Source organism: Thamnophis sirtalis, unplaced genomic scaffold (assembly GCF_051295495.1).
Source record: "Thamnophis sirtalis isolate CommonGarterSnake01/CBP01778 unplaced genomic scaffold, rThaSir2_p1.2 scaffold_10, whole genome shotgun sequence".
In the NCBI taxonomy this organism is placed as follows: domain Eukaryota; kingdom Metazoa; phylum Chordata; class Lepidosauria; order Squamata; family Natricidae; genus Thamnophis; species Thamnophis sirtalis.
The window spans coordinates 46,192,471-46,207,261 of NW_028261390.1; the positions used below are offsets into that span (position 1 = coordinate 46,192,471).

At 36.5% G+C, this 14,791-nt stretch overlaps 1 protein-coding gene across 15 annotated transcripts in view; it reads left to right on the plus strand.

Annotated features, from left to right (window-relative positions):
* Positions 1–14,791, plus strand: part of SORBS2 (sorbin and SH3 domain containing 2) — a 189,742-nt gene that overhangs the window by 125,235 nt on the left and 49,716 nt on the right. For all 15 annotated transcript variants that reach the window (XM_087724498.1, XM_087724501.1, XM_087724505.1 and 12 more), the window contains 4 exons: positions 5,951–6,017; positions 7,089–7,133; positions 8,985–9,156; positions 11,056–11,170. In XM_087724498.1, coding sequence (XP_087580624.1) covers positions 5,951–6,017; positions 7,089–7,133; positions 8,985–9,156; positions 11,056–11,170 — 399 coding nt within the window. The remainder of the gene's footprint in view (positions 1–5,950; positions 6,018–7,088; positions 7,134–8,984; positions 9,157–11,055; positions 11,171–14,791) is intronic.

The window sequence follows — 14,791 nt, forward strand, 5'->3', positions numbered from 1 at the left end:
TTCATGAAGGAAGGGGAAAGAAAAACTGCCCAGCACACAAACCGGAAGTTCAGGAACAGACTTCCGGTTTGCACGTTTGGCTGTTTCGCCCCCTCCCCTGCCCCCATGGAGACTTCAAGGAAGCCTCCTGAAGTGTCTGGAGGCAGAAAAACAGCCCAATGGGCAACCCGGAAGTCAATTCCTGAACTTCCGGTTGCATGTTGGGGGCATTTTTTGCCCTTCCCAGACTTCAGGACGAGCCTCCCCAAAGTCCGAAGGCTTCAGTGAGGTCTGTGCACGTGTGCAGGGGGGTTGTGCGTGCATGCACAGGGAGAGGGTATTGCATTATGGGTGTGGGCACCTGCATGCGTGACACCCCCCACACTCCTCCCCCTCCATGCTTTTGGCATGCCTCGACAAAAAGATTAGCCATCACTGGCCTAGACTTTCCAATAATTTGAATGCCTAAAGTAATTTATATGTTCAGTTCATGTGGACAAGCATAGTATGGTGCACTTCTGTGCACTTCATAATCACACATATTTATTCTTTTGTACCTTTGCCCAAACACAGAACTCTAAATGAAAAGAAGCCACATTTTAAGCATGTTGACTTCTGCAATAAAGTATGAGATTAAAGGTTTTGGCTTCATCAAGTAAAAGTTAGGTGCAAGAACGGGAAGTTTTAGTACTGTAGCAAAGTTGACTACTCTATATTGTGCCCTTTGCTGAACAAAAGTATCTTTCAGCCAAGGGTTTGGAAAGATATTTTTGTAAGATGTAATGTCTACCCATTTAGGAATTCTGATCACTTTCCAAGAGTTTAAGCAGCCCAGCACCCTATTAGCCTTTGGAGGATGGAAATAAAATATTATAGGTTGAGAAATGTTAGCAGTTATATTAAATCCTACTTAAAATAATCCAATATAAGAATTGTCTTATTGACTTATTAATAATTGCCCACTGAAAGTACTACAAAGTATGAAAATATTATATCTTGAAAGCTGTTTTGGAAAATATAGATTTCAACTTGCTAGCTATATAAAACATTGGTCTTTTGAATTTTTCATATCTAGACTTCATATAATTTTATTTCTGTATTTTGGGGGTTCAAAACAGTGTGAGTATTAAAATATATTCTGAGTACAATAGAAACTAATTTGTGTATATAAAGATAGTTATTATAATATAATTTCTAGATTTCTTATTACATAGTAAAAGTGTTGAATTAGGTTCTGTAGATGTATGGATAAATCATTTCAGATGTAGAAGCTTTTGTAAATAAAAATATTAGAATGCATTTTTAAAGGACAGTATCAAATAGTGAGATATGCAGAACAGCTAATAGTAAGTTTTATAGAACAGATGCATGCATGATTTGCATTTAATAAAATTATGCCCTGTATGTTTTTCATCATGTGCGGTGATTAATCTATTCCTAGGAAGAGAATAGAGGCATTGGTGTGGCATATTTACATCATACTACAAGATAATGTTGTATCATTTACAGTGATGCTAGTTGTACATGGTTTTGCATTTGTTTACTTGTTTTTATTAATCAAATGATCAATCCAATGAAATACTGAATATCACCACCCAATATTTTGGAAAATTACACTGTTTTAACCATGATTAACCATCTATTAGCATGTGTTTAAGAGAAGAGATGGGTTTGTTTCCAAACACAATACTTTACAAAGTGTGTTTTCTTAAAACTACACTTGCTAGCACCAGCCTTTTGTTGTTTTGCTCTTGTTTGTTGTAATTTTGCCTCACCCTGATGAGCTTTCAAAGAAAAGATGATACACTTTCAAGAAAATTATGGGCATTAAATAATAAGGATGTGGATATAGTTGGGTTCTGCCATTTGTCAGAAATGGTGTAGGATCTTCTGCTTGAGCAGGGGGCAGTGGTGGGTTATGACCAGTATGCCCCAGTACGCCCTCAGTACCGTTCCGGTAGGGTGCTCCGGAGGGCCCACCCACCCGCCTGTGCTCCTTACCAGTATTTGAGCCCTTCGGGGCTTCCGTGCACACTGGAGCGTCGCAGAGGTGTCACGGAGCATTGCCGGAGGTAAGGACGCATGCACGTGTTGCACGCATTCATGTGGTGGACGCTGGACCCCATTACACCATACCGGTAGCAACAGGATCCAGAACCCACCACTGGCGGGTTGGACTAGATGATCTACAAAGTCCCTTCCAACTCTGTTAATTTGTTAATCTGTTAATCTGGTTTAAATATATGGTTTCCTAGAAATTTTTGTGTGTGTTTTAGACAGATTATGGTAAGATTATGCAGTCATAAATCTGCTTGGTAACCAAAGTCTGATAAGTACTTCTTAAGCACCAGCTCTTTCTCCTGTCTTGCACCAGGGCAGGAGAAAACAAGGTGGATGGCATTATTATTTATTATTTAGTGTATGGTGATGTACAGAAAGCTAGGAGTCTACAGCTTCTAAGACAGTAGGCATTTGGCAGCAGAGGTTGAAAGGTATTAGCTGGTGATGTCACCCTTCTCTGGGGGACGTCTAATGGGGACTCCCCTCTTCTGTCTCCATGTGGGGCTCCCATCAAAGTGGTACCTATTTATCTACTCTCATTTTTACACGCTTTCAAACTGTTAGGTGGGCAGGAGCTGGAGTGAATGGGTGTAACTCACCCTTCCATGCAGTACCTCGGTCTCAAACTCAGGCTTGCTGATCATAAAGCCACCACATCCCTTGCAAATGAGAAGATGTCTTTCTGGGAATATACAGGAATGTCTTTCTCTAGCATTATGATAGGTCTTTCCACCTGTGAATTTCTCCCCTGAGGAAGCACAGTAGAAAGGAACTAGATAAGAAATGATGGGCTAATCCTTTGGATTACCCATAATTTTAAAGAACTGGCTCACAATTTAATCACCTATGTGGAAAATAATTGTAATGACCTGGGGCTGAGCACAAAAGCAACACAGCCAGAATGAAGTCCCTTTTATTGGTGCAATTCCCCTCTCCCCCTTACTTCATTGTAAGTCCAAGAGCAACTCTCCAAGCGCATACATGCACTTCTACTAGTTCCTGGCTGCTGTGAGTCCAGAGGAGCAACCAGTTCTGAGAGCAGACAGAGTTCAGGAAACCTGGTTTCAGGGAGTCTTCATCACACAAAGGGTCACTGGGCTGCAGCACAACCTGAAGCAGAGCTGTGTCATTGACTACTTGACTACAACCAGACTAGGCAAAGCAAAGCTAGGCAAAGTGGCAAGATGTCAGTAACAGCAAATGCGGCTGGAAAAAGGCAATGCTTGTTCCTGACAAGTGCTCCTCCCCATGGTTTCTCTTTAAATCTTATTCTCCAGGTGAGCCTTGTCATGAGATGTGCGACGCTCTCTTCCCAAGTCATCTGTTCACCCTGTGCTGATCCCATCTCCTGTCCATTCTCCATGTTCGAGGATAGGGGGTGGAATTGTTCTTCTGTGTCGCTCCTCTGCTCCACTGTCTACTCTTTCTCCCTCATTCCCCCTCACTCAGTTGTCCTGTGTCCTTTCTCCATAGCTGGAAATTCTTCCAAGGCCCGAGGGACCTGGGACTACCTTGTCCTGTTCCTCGGTCATTCTTCTGGGGCGAGTGAGGCTGCACCATCCTCTTCCATTGGCCATGGCTCCATCTTGTCCTCCTCCTTGGACCTAGGCTCCAACAGGAACATGACACTAATGTCCATTTAGAAAATATGAAAAACCCATGTGTATTGTTGCCAGTTATGGACTCTGTTTAGGAGAAAATTGGGTGTTGCCCAAACTCTAATGTTGAGACCATCCTCAGCAATAATATGCTTTTCTTACTATAAGTTTAAAAAGCAGTATTGCTGACACTGTCTCTGGATTTATGTTCTCTACCACTTCCCTGTTTCTGTATTCCTTGGACTAAAAACTATTTTATGTATATTGCATTCAATAGAATAAAATCAAGTTAAATCTATATATAGCTTAGCTTCTTATCTTGTCTTATATAAAATTTCAACATTTGATTACTAGAATTGTAATACATTCTATAAACTATCCAGTTTTAATGGAGTAATGCTATTCTTTGTAATACAAATGTTGGATCTGCCTAATTCCGAAAAAGAATAAAAGACATTTACTTGAACTAGATTTTTATTAAGAAAAGGATTTTGTCCACATAGTCTGCATAGTTGGTGATGTACAGGTAGACTTACAACAGTTATAGTTACAACAGTCCATTTGATGTCCATTCAAAGTTACAACATCACTGAAAAAAGTTGCAGAATCGCCATGGTCATATGATTTACATTCAGATGCTTGACAACTGGTTCATATTTATGACGCTTGCAGTGTCCTGGGGTCATCCCCTTTTGTGACCTCCTGACAAGCAAAGTCAATGGGGTAGGCATTCATTTAACAACTGTGATACTAAATTAACAACTGCAGTGATTCACTTAACAACTGTGGCAAGAAAAGTCATAAAATGGGGCAAAACTCACTTAACAAATTTTTCACTTAGCCACATAAATTCTGGGATCAATTGTTGTATATCAATTGGCTACCTGTATGTGTTTCAATCATATAATTCAGTCCATTGGCTTCATTTTCAGCCATGTGATTATCTGGATGAAAAATAAACATTTTATTTGTGAATAAGTAAACTTGGTCTATCTGGATTTTTTTGATGTAAGTAATGTTGAAATATTATAGCCAGCTTTTCTGGGTGTTTTTTTTTTAAATGGGCTTTTGGCCAATGAAAATTAGGCTCCTACTTTGACAAAAGATTACTTGATTATAGACTGTTACCAGAAAAATGTAGGCAAGGAAGAAAAACTCTATTGAGAATAAAATGTTTCTGTTAACGGTACCATTTCGGATTAATCATCAGCATTCAATGTCAGATATATATTGCATTAGACCCTCAAATGGCACTTGCTCTTTTTCTTGTTACACTCTCAGATAATATGACAGTAGCATCTAGTCTTTTATTACAAAAAATATGCCTAACGATTTGAATCTAGTTGAATGCAATTCAGTTGCATGCATCAGTGAATAAGATTAACTCCTAATAATAGTAATGGTCTTCAGATTCATGGAATCTGATGATGGATACTGACACCTTATTTATTTTATCTGACCAGAATCTTTTCCCACCATATTTTTATTTTGTGTATAATGAGTATATTGCATCATTTCAACTAAAGTAAGCAAAACATGTTAACTATTTAGGGGGACTCATTAAGAGTCTAAACAAACCACTTTGCTTATATTTTATTAATCACCCACTTAGCTCATGTCTGGACTACTGTAATATGCTCAATATGGGGCTGCTCTTGAAGAGTATTTGGAAGCTTCAATTAATTCAGAATGAAACTCAAATACTTTTGCACAATCCTAGACTTGCACCTCTTCTGCGGGAGCTGCACTGGCTGCCAATCTGCATCTGGCTACAATTCAGCGTGCTTTTAAAGCCCTATATGACTTGGGACCAGGCTATTTGAAGGACCACCTCTCCTCTAAAACATTCCCCTGGCCCTCCACATTAGGAAGGCAGGGCACGTTATACATTCCATCAGTTAGGGATATGTGTCTGGTGAGATAAAAAAAAGGGCCTTCTCAGTAGTGGCCCCTTATTTATGGAACATCATTTTCCCCAAGATATAGTTGGCTCCTACTGTGCTGCTTTTCCTAAAAGCCCTGAAAATGTGGTTTTGTTAGTGAGAAGCTTGAGAACCACAAATGAAGATGAAGCCAATAAAGGGCTGATTTGACTGTGTGGTTGCTGACGTGGTAGGTGAGATATTTTATGGATGTTTATTATATGGTGGATTTTAAAAAATTCGTAAGTTGCCATGAATCACCTACAGTATGTGTGAGTTGGACGGCAATATAAATCTGATAATAATTAAATAAATAGTTTCCTACTTTGTTAGCACTCTGGCTTTTGTACTGATTGTCTGCTAATTGTTTAAATTTTAATTTCTTTTTAGACTGTTGACAGGCCAAAGGATTGGTATAAGACAATGTTTAAGCAAATTCATATGGTTCATAAGCCCGGTATGTATAATTTCTTTTTTTCTTTCTTCCTTTTTTGTAGCCTTGCTAACAGATTAGAATTTTTAATAGATGCTTCTTGTATTGTTTATTTATTGTTGTGATTCACCCCACCTCAATCCAGAGGAATGTTAGGCTGATTATTATAGCTAATAAAAACATAAAAAAGGAAACATTACTACCCAATAATTAATTATGATAATAATTACAATCATAAATAACATTTCCCATTTTTATTTGTGTTTGATCCTTTATTTTTATTAGTACTATTATAATTTCCATTTTCATGGTTGCCTGCTCCTGCACAACTCTGGATGTCTTATGACATTGAAAAGAGTGTAGAACTAACTGTTCTATAGAATGGATTAATATAGGTACCAATGAACAATCAACAATTCTCAAAGGCCCCTGGAAGAAACCATTTCTGGAAAACCACAAGAGTTAGGATTACTCTTGCCTTAGGAACAGGCTGTTCCATAACAGGGAGTTCTCATACATTCAACTAGATCCTCACCTACTGCCCAACCAAGGGGATGGGAACTCTTAGTAACTCCTTCGCTGCCTGGATTGGACAACAGAAATTATTTGAGAGTCTCTTAGATGCCGTGATATGTAATGTCTATGTACTGCATCTTTAATCCAGTAAGTCTCTTAAACACAGTTCTCTATTTTTTTCCTGTTAGAGAAAACCCCCTACTTAGTGGTCTTTTCAAGAAGAAGAGAGTGAAGGGCTTAATATGAGGGTACTGAAGAGATCCAACAAAGCACATTTTCATTTGCATTCCTTGGAATTAGTAAGGTTTGATTCCCATTGCTATTGTTTACCAAGGCAATAAATGACTTTAGCTGCTTCAGTGATGGAAAGAAATTAAAGGTTCTTTCTGCATATTTGTTAGAGTTCATTTGTGGCATCTTAATTTGAATTCTGAGTGAGTACAGCTCTAGTGCTATATCACACAAATAAATAACACTACAAATAATAAACATTTATCAAAGGAGAGAGTTTAAAACTGCCTTACTGTGGATAAATTGACAGATATTTCACTGCTATAACATTTGTCTTTCTTTTTGTAGATGATGACACTGACATGTATAATACTTCATATGCATATAATACTGGTAGGAATTACTCCTTCCTTTCAATGGGTCTTTTCTTTTTAGTGCCAGCAACATAATCCCATACTTTATTCATAACTCATTTTATCTATTTAACCTCTATATTTGGGTTTTGTTTCATTATTTTCCATATATCAATTAATGGTTCTTTTCATAAATAATCCAATATGTATTATTAATTTGTATTGGTTGGACAACTTTTATGTTAGAGTGGAAAACACTTGAATGCACAGTAACATCATAAAATAACTGATTACCGCAGAGTCTGAAAGCATGTTACCTGCAGCAACTTTCCCGTAACATCTTGCATTCTAGGTAGCAGCATTGTAGGGTACTGCTTTGTTTCTATGCGCAACATAAAAGATGTTCACAACCCATAAAAGCATATTATCCTGCCCCACTTTGAAGAAAGAGCATGAGCATTGAAAGCTCTAATTTTCATCAGATTCCAAAACAAAATCTGTAACCTAAAAAAAATCAAATCTACCATAAATAGACCCATCCATTTCACTGGCAAGAACAATATGGTAAGAATACATTAGAAAAATTGTGAAAATATTTTAAGTTTCCTATGAATAACATGAAGCCTTTTTGAAATATGAATGTTATTCCTAGATTCAGAATGATGCAAAATGCATTTTATCATAGGTCATAGCCTATAATTCAAATGTCATTTCAGTTTTAACTTTATGGTGCATATTGTATTTGTTTGCACAAAAAAAGAATTTTTCATCCAGTGTGATATTCCTGAATAATATTTTAAATTAATAATTATTACTAATAAGTAAGGCTTTTAACAATGTTAATAAAGCATGGATTTGCAAGCAAATATATAAATGTAGATCAGTTTGTGTCCTTTTGAATTTTGAGTAACAGTCCAGAGCCATGCTAACCTTAAGAGACCTTCATTAATTATTTCCATTGATCTCATAGTTCAAACAAGTTTCATTTTTCATCAGTGCATTTGTTTTTTTTTTCCTGTTTGTTCTTAACAAGCTATCTTTAAACTACAGAAAAGGGAAAAAGTTACAGACACAACAGCATATATTCTTGCTCATCTATAGTTCTACTTGCTCTACAAGTCTTTTCTCAAATACTAATCCTGATTCAACAAGAGAGATCGCTATGTGGATAAATACTGAATCGATCTCCCCAGTTTAATCTTAGAATTTCAGGATGATACAGAAGGACAATTGTATGAACCCCAGCAACAGAGTATGCATGTATTAATACTAATTGGTCTTCATGATTTCTGATGCTCAAGAGAGGGCAAGTTATAACTACAAGTTATAAACCACTTATTTCAAAGATAATGAAAAAATATAAGCAACTTTATTTTCCTATTAAATGTACAATCAACATTATCCAGGAGAGTCACATTTTATACCAAAATGACAAAAGAGATCTGAATTAAGGCCACTAGCTTCTATCCAAAACTAGTATTGAATAATGCAGGATACTTCCTTTTATTCAGCCACAGAATTTTTGGGGATGGTAGGAAGGCTCCTTTTCCTCAATCCATATTTGAATGGACAATGTGTGTATGTGTTTATTAGGTTGAATCAATCCACTTCAAGATGAAGGCCTCTTCATTGAAGGCTATGGATCATAATATAACACAGTAGTCCTGTAAGAGTTGCTAGACAGGTGTCTTTAATGTACTCAGTCTAAAGCTGAGAAAGAGGGTGACTGACCCAAATTCTCTCACTCAGCTTCCATGCCTAAGGGAGAACTACATCCTGGTCTACCCATTCCTTAACCCTACACAACATTGCTCTGTAGTGTGTGTGTGTGTCTACCTCTGTCTAGTACTAATATTTAGATCCTTTGTGATTTTGCTTTGTCTTTGCCTAGGTAACTTCAATCCGTCATTCTCTGCTCAAGCACATCCTGTTGCAAAGACTCAGACATACAGGCCACTGACAAAAAGTACTTCTGACAATGGCACTGAAGCCTTTAAAGTCTCTTCACCTCCACCACCTCCAGTACCACCCGTTCGTCCTTGGCAAAGATCTGCCCCAGAAAAGTAAGCTATGCATTACTTTATACAATTAATCCAGAAGTGGCAGATTTAATACTAGTGTGAGAGCCATTATGTCAGTGTTTCATTTTGTATTCAGGGATACAGCATGACTTTTCATGGAAGCGGTTGGTTGGTTGGTTGGTTGGTTGGTTGGTTGGTTGGTTGGTTGGTTGACTGACTGACTGACTGACTGACTTTTTATATATTGCCAATTTCCAGTGCAATCATGGTGCTATATAATTAAGAATAATAAATATAATAGTAATATAGAAACAGTGTAAAACAAAAATAATCTTATTTAAAACCATGTAGCTGTATTATGAATTGTTATTAGAAAATGTATGGGTATATTGATTATATATCTTAAATGAATGCTGTTCTGAAAACTGTTTTAAAGACTTTTCTAAAGTCGGTAGTAGTGAGCCATCAGGATTTCAGATTGGCAGCTTATTCCATTGATGAACCATTTTCTGGATCTTACATGGGGGAAGAACCTTCAGCATCCCTACCCAAGATTAGCAAACTGGAAGATGGAGTCTATTTAAAATAGGTGATCCTATACATATCCAGTAGCTAAGCAATGGAGAATTTTTAAGGTCAATACTAGTACTTTGAATTGTTCTCAGAAGCCTATTGGTAGCTAATGGGGATCCCCCAGTTCAGTGTTATGTATATATGTGATGGCTCTAATCAATATTACAAGTACTGTTATCATACCATGCCCGCAAATCCTCATAATAGCCTATGGGCATGTTTGGCCAATTTTTGCCTCAAAGAAGGGAGCAGTTCTTCCTAAACAAAGTTGTTGGAGCATTGTGTGCCAAAGCAGAGAACATGACAAAGAAAGAGCCCTTTGCTACCCTTATCATTATGTCATCATAAATATATTCACTTCTAACCTTTGACTACTAGTGCTCTAGATATTCATTCTGCTACTTCATTTCCCAGAACAACTCAAGATTTACAATGAGAGACTACCTGGGAATAATTGGCCTAGCATCCCTGTCATCTTTATATTCCAGACCTAAACCAAGGAATCAAATGAGTTGTCTAAGAAGGTTACGGAAATCTCCATCACCTGCTGGAATCCATTTGGATCCAGAAGACACCAGAGTACACAAATTTAATGGGCCTTTTCATCTGCATGATTGAGAAATGATCTAACTGCAGCAAAAAAAAAAAATATGTCTTCCATTCATGATGCAATTCAATCATGATACAACTCGTGTAAAAGAAAGGTAGTTGTAATGGGTGATTACCTATGTTCATGGAGCTGCAGATCACTCAGGACATCCCCATGATTGCCATGTAGGTCAGGAAGGCCAGAAACTCCTGAACTCTACTCAGAGCCAAACATAATATAAAGAATTTAAAAACCCTTTATTCTATCAGTTGGGGAGGTATCAGGACTATTCTAGGAGCCAAGCAAGGGTGTATGACAAGCAGCATGTGGGTGACATGCAGACTAAACCCTCAGCTGGTCCTTATGGCCCAATTTTACAAACAGATGGTCATTGCCTACTACCACATGTGCAAAACCCCTAGCTGCCAGAAAACTTTATTCATCACCACTTCATCTCACTCCTTTATTATCATAGACAAAGAATGACTCAAACCTAGATAGATAAATCTTACTCATCCAGCTTTCAGTTTTTATTTAGTAAAAACAGTAGCTTTTTGCCTTTTGATTTTAATTATAACATTATTACTTATTTTGATATGGAATGTAATTTTTTTTGTGGTAATCTTAGAAATTCCATTCAAAATCAGGAGAATCACTATTGTGATGGAAATTTTTGTTCCAGTTTTATTTTATTTTAAAATCCATTAATTTGTTCTTAGAAAACTCTGTGATGCATGCATTGGGTGTTAGATCACTTGTCAATTTATTTTTATTTTTAGAAATGAGTGGGAGCCTCCTGATAGAAAAGTAGATACTCGCAAATTCCGTTCAGAACCAAGAAGCATTTTTGAATATGAACCAGGAAAGTCTTCAATCCTTGAACATGAAAGACCAGTGAGTAAAATTGATCCATTTTTATATATAATAAATAATTCTGTAAAATATTTATTCTTTAATTCTAGCATGCTTTTGTTAAGTGTAATAAGATGCTTTTAAGAATGACAAGACGAGCATTTTGTTCAAGAGACGTCTCCCAGATTGGAAACTATGAGTCTGCAGTGTATCTGCTTTGCCTCATGGTTGACTATGGCTTGCCTTGATCTCTTGCATGTCATGCAACTGATGATCAGATAGGTGCATTTGCCTTTAAGGTATTTTCTCATACCCAGGGCAAGAAAATACCCAAACAACTTGCTGTTGAGCACATTTTTTTTGTTTCTTCTTTGAAGTTGTCCAATAGTTTTCACAGATGTCTTCTAGCATCCATAATAGCTGAGCCATTGAAGAAGGTGCCAGGAAGATGGTGGGCACCTGTTCTTGACTTGGGAATCACCAATAATAAGTAATAAATTACCCCCATCCCAATAATAAATTCCTAATACTGGGTTCCTTTTCTTAGAGATATTGTTTAACTCAAAGTTTAATATAGAATAAAGAGGGGAGAAATTTTTCCTTATGTTGATACAGTATTTTTATTTTGGGGATTGGGGATTCAGTGAAAATAAATACGCACATTTATTTTTGTTGCTTAAATTATAATATTTACAAGCTTCTAAACCCAATGTGGAAATGAGTGGATTTTTTTCACTATCCTTGTAATTTCATCAGCACATATACAAGTAACATGAGAGTTGTTACACATGTGAATAAAGTATTTGTTCCAAAATCCACAAATGTTATTATTACTGATATTTTAAATATAATACACAGTGCAAACTAACAGATAACTAAAATTCCTCATTAAGATGTTTGAAAACTAGGAATTAAATTAATGAAAAGCATGTTTAATGAGGCTGCAATCTTACATCTTAATATTTATTGCTAACCATTCCAGTAACCCAAAGAGTATCTTTTGCTATGTCTGCTCACAAGTATTTAATTCATGGAGTAACTACTGTATGTTTATAGAAATATATATGCAGGCTGTTTGAATTGTGATTGCCACATCTTGATCTAAACCAACTGATTCTAATTCAATCAGTATGGTCTATGCTGCTTAATATGGAAGCAATAATTGTTTCTAAATATTTTAATTCTAAGGTTAAATATATAGCATTTTGGAATTGCTTACTTTTGAACATGGTAAATATTATTCAAAAGGCTTTGTCTTGGTTGGTTTATATGGTAAATGTTGAAATGGATTGTTGTTATAGTTGTTTTTGTTACTGTTGTTATTTTATAATGTTACATTCTGATAGTAATATTTGAAGTTGTATTTTGTCATATTACATATGCCATAAATTAGAATAGCCTTCCCTAACTTCATATTCTTCAGATGCTAGCTGACAATTAGTAACACAAATGGAGAGTGTTAGATCAGGAAAGACTCTAGTTTATACATTGGCAAGCTTCTTTTTCTTAAGATATACTGTATTTACAATGTGGGTTATGTAAAAGTGGAGAACTTTTCATTTGTGCCATAACTCAGCACATGATGAAATTATACTTGTGATATGTATTGTTAATAGAAGATACTATATGTAGCTCAGAGTTGGAATTTTGGATTCTTGGTGTTCTCTGAGTTTGTTTCCTCACAGACATTTCCCCCCAAGCTAGATTATCAGTGAAAGGTGGAGTGGTATATTGGAAAACAGCACCAATTAAACAATCAGGGAAAGAAAATAATATCCTAATGCAAGGACCATTAAGGAATATCTACACTAAGATTGATGGTGCAAGCTACTATATATACTGTAAATAGCTAGCAAACTGAATCTTGTTGGTCTGATGATGGTAATGAAACATCTGCAAGAAAACAACCAAGTTCAGAGAACACCAAGAACTCTATATTGATACTACTCAATGATCCTACTCCTCCTCATCATCATTAGCTAATTGTAACAGACCAGAGTACATAACAAATTCAGTATGGCCAAAGTAATGAATCAAGACTTAATCACAGGGAAATGTGTGAGTATTAAGGAAAATCCTTCTCCCAGTTTTTAGAATTGTTCACTTGGGAGAATATGCAATGGAATCCAGAGAAATTCTGAGTTACGTACTAGGGACACTTCTTTCTGTCCTTCCATTGAAGGAAAGTACATTGGTAGAGCACTCAGAAACAGGACAGACCAGTGTTGCTACCGACCCAGAGCAATGAGCAATGATTGAAGAATTCTAGGACATCCTTCCATCTCCATATCATATAACAGCAGGAAAATGATCTGCCTATCAGTGTCCTGAGTGTGTGGCCCCTGGAGCTGGAAGAATCAAGTGTTCTCTTTCCCTTTATCTGCAGTCACCTGGAATATTTTCAGGAATAGTGGGAAATATGCAGCTATGCACAGATGCAAATCGTTCAGGCACACTTATTCAAGATTGAGACTCTGAATCCAGTACTTTTTTACGTTTAGCAAATCACAAGTTTTGTGCAAGAATGGGAATATTCCCTCATGCCATCACTCTGTGGAACACCTGATTACCACAGTACTGTCTTATATGTGATATTTACTCATGTAGTATGGCTGTATTACTATTATCCTTTTCATCTTTTGTATTACCTTCTCCTATTGGTATCTTATGATTATATTACACTGTTGTTTGTATGTACAGTGAGAACTTATGCGGAGACAAATTCCTTGTGTGCCAATCACACTTGGCCAATAAATAATTCTATCCTATCCTATCCTAGTCTACTTACTCTATACTTTACTCTACTCTACTCTACTCTACTCCAACTTTCTGTAGTACATGCTACATGATATCAGGACACACACACCAGAAAGAAAGAAATAGCTATACAAAGAGAGGCCTCCAGCCTTTGCCAGTCACAACGCAATGGACATAGAACTTAATCTTGTAGCAGACCTGCTGAACCACTGAAACTCAGTAATCTGCCAACTTCCAAAGTCTCCTGTGTATTCCGGATTGCTCATGAGGGAGATATACTGACATAGGGTGCCAAAAAACCTTGGCTCAACACCAGCCTACTCAGGCTACCTAAAAAATGGAGACTCACTTGGCAAATGGTTAGAGGGATGTCTCTGTTTGTGTAAGTGAGGCTTATAAAACACCAAGGTTACTGTTGACCATCACTATTCTATATCATGATTTATTGCATAAATTCTCTATTACATAGTTCATCTTATGTAATGTTTAGTGAATATTAAGCACTTTCACTTCTCTTGTGATATTTAAACTAATGGTGGCAAAAGATCATGTCTAAGTGAGGGTATCATGCCATATTTCATACAATTAACAATTCTATGCAATTGCAATTACATTTTCTACTTTTCAATATTCAATAAGATGTATTCATTCAATAAAATTACTTAAGGTCATTTCAGCATTAACTTTCTCTGGGTTAATTCTCGTGAGCATTTAAGAAACCAAACTTCATCTTCAAAGCCAAATAATAAAATGTTGGATCAAATGAGATTTTGGCATAGGTTTTGTTGAATTTAAATTCACAAACATTTGCATCAATTTACATTTCAGTAACCTCTGCTTGTGCATCTATTAATTTTTTTAAATCTGGGCTTTGTTTCAGTGATAGAATCCAAACAAACTGAACTA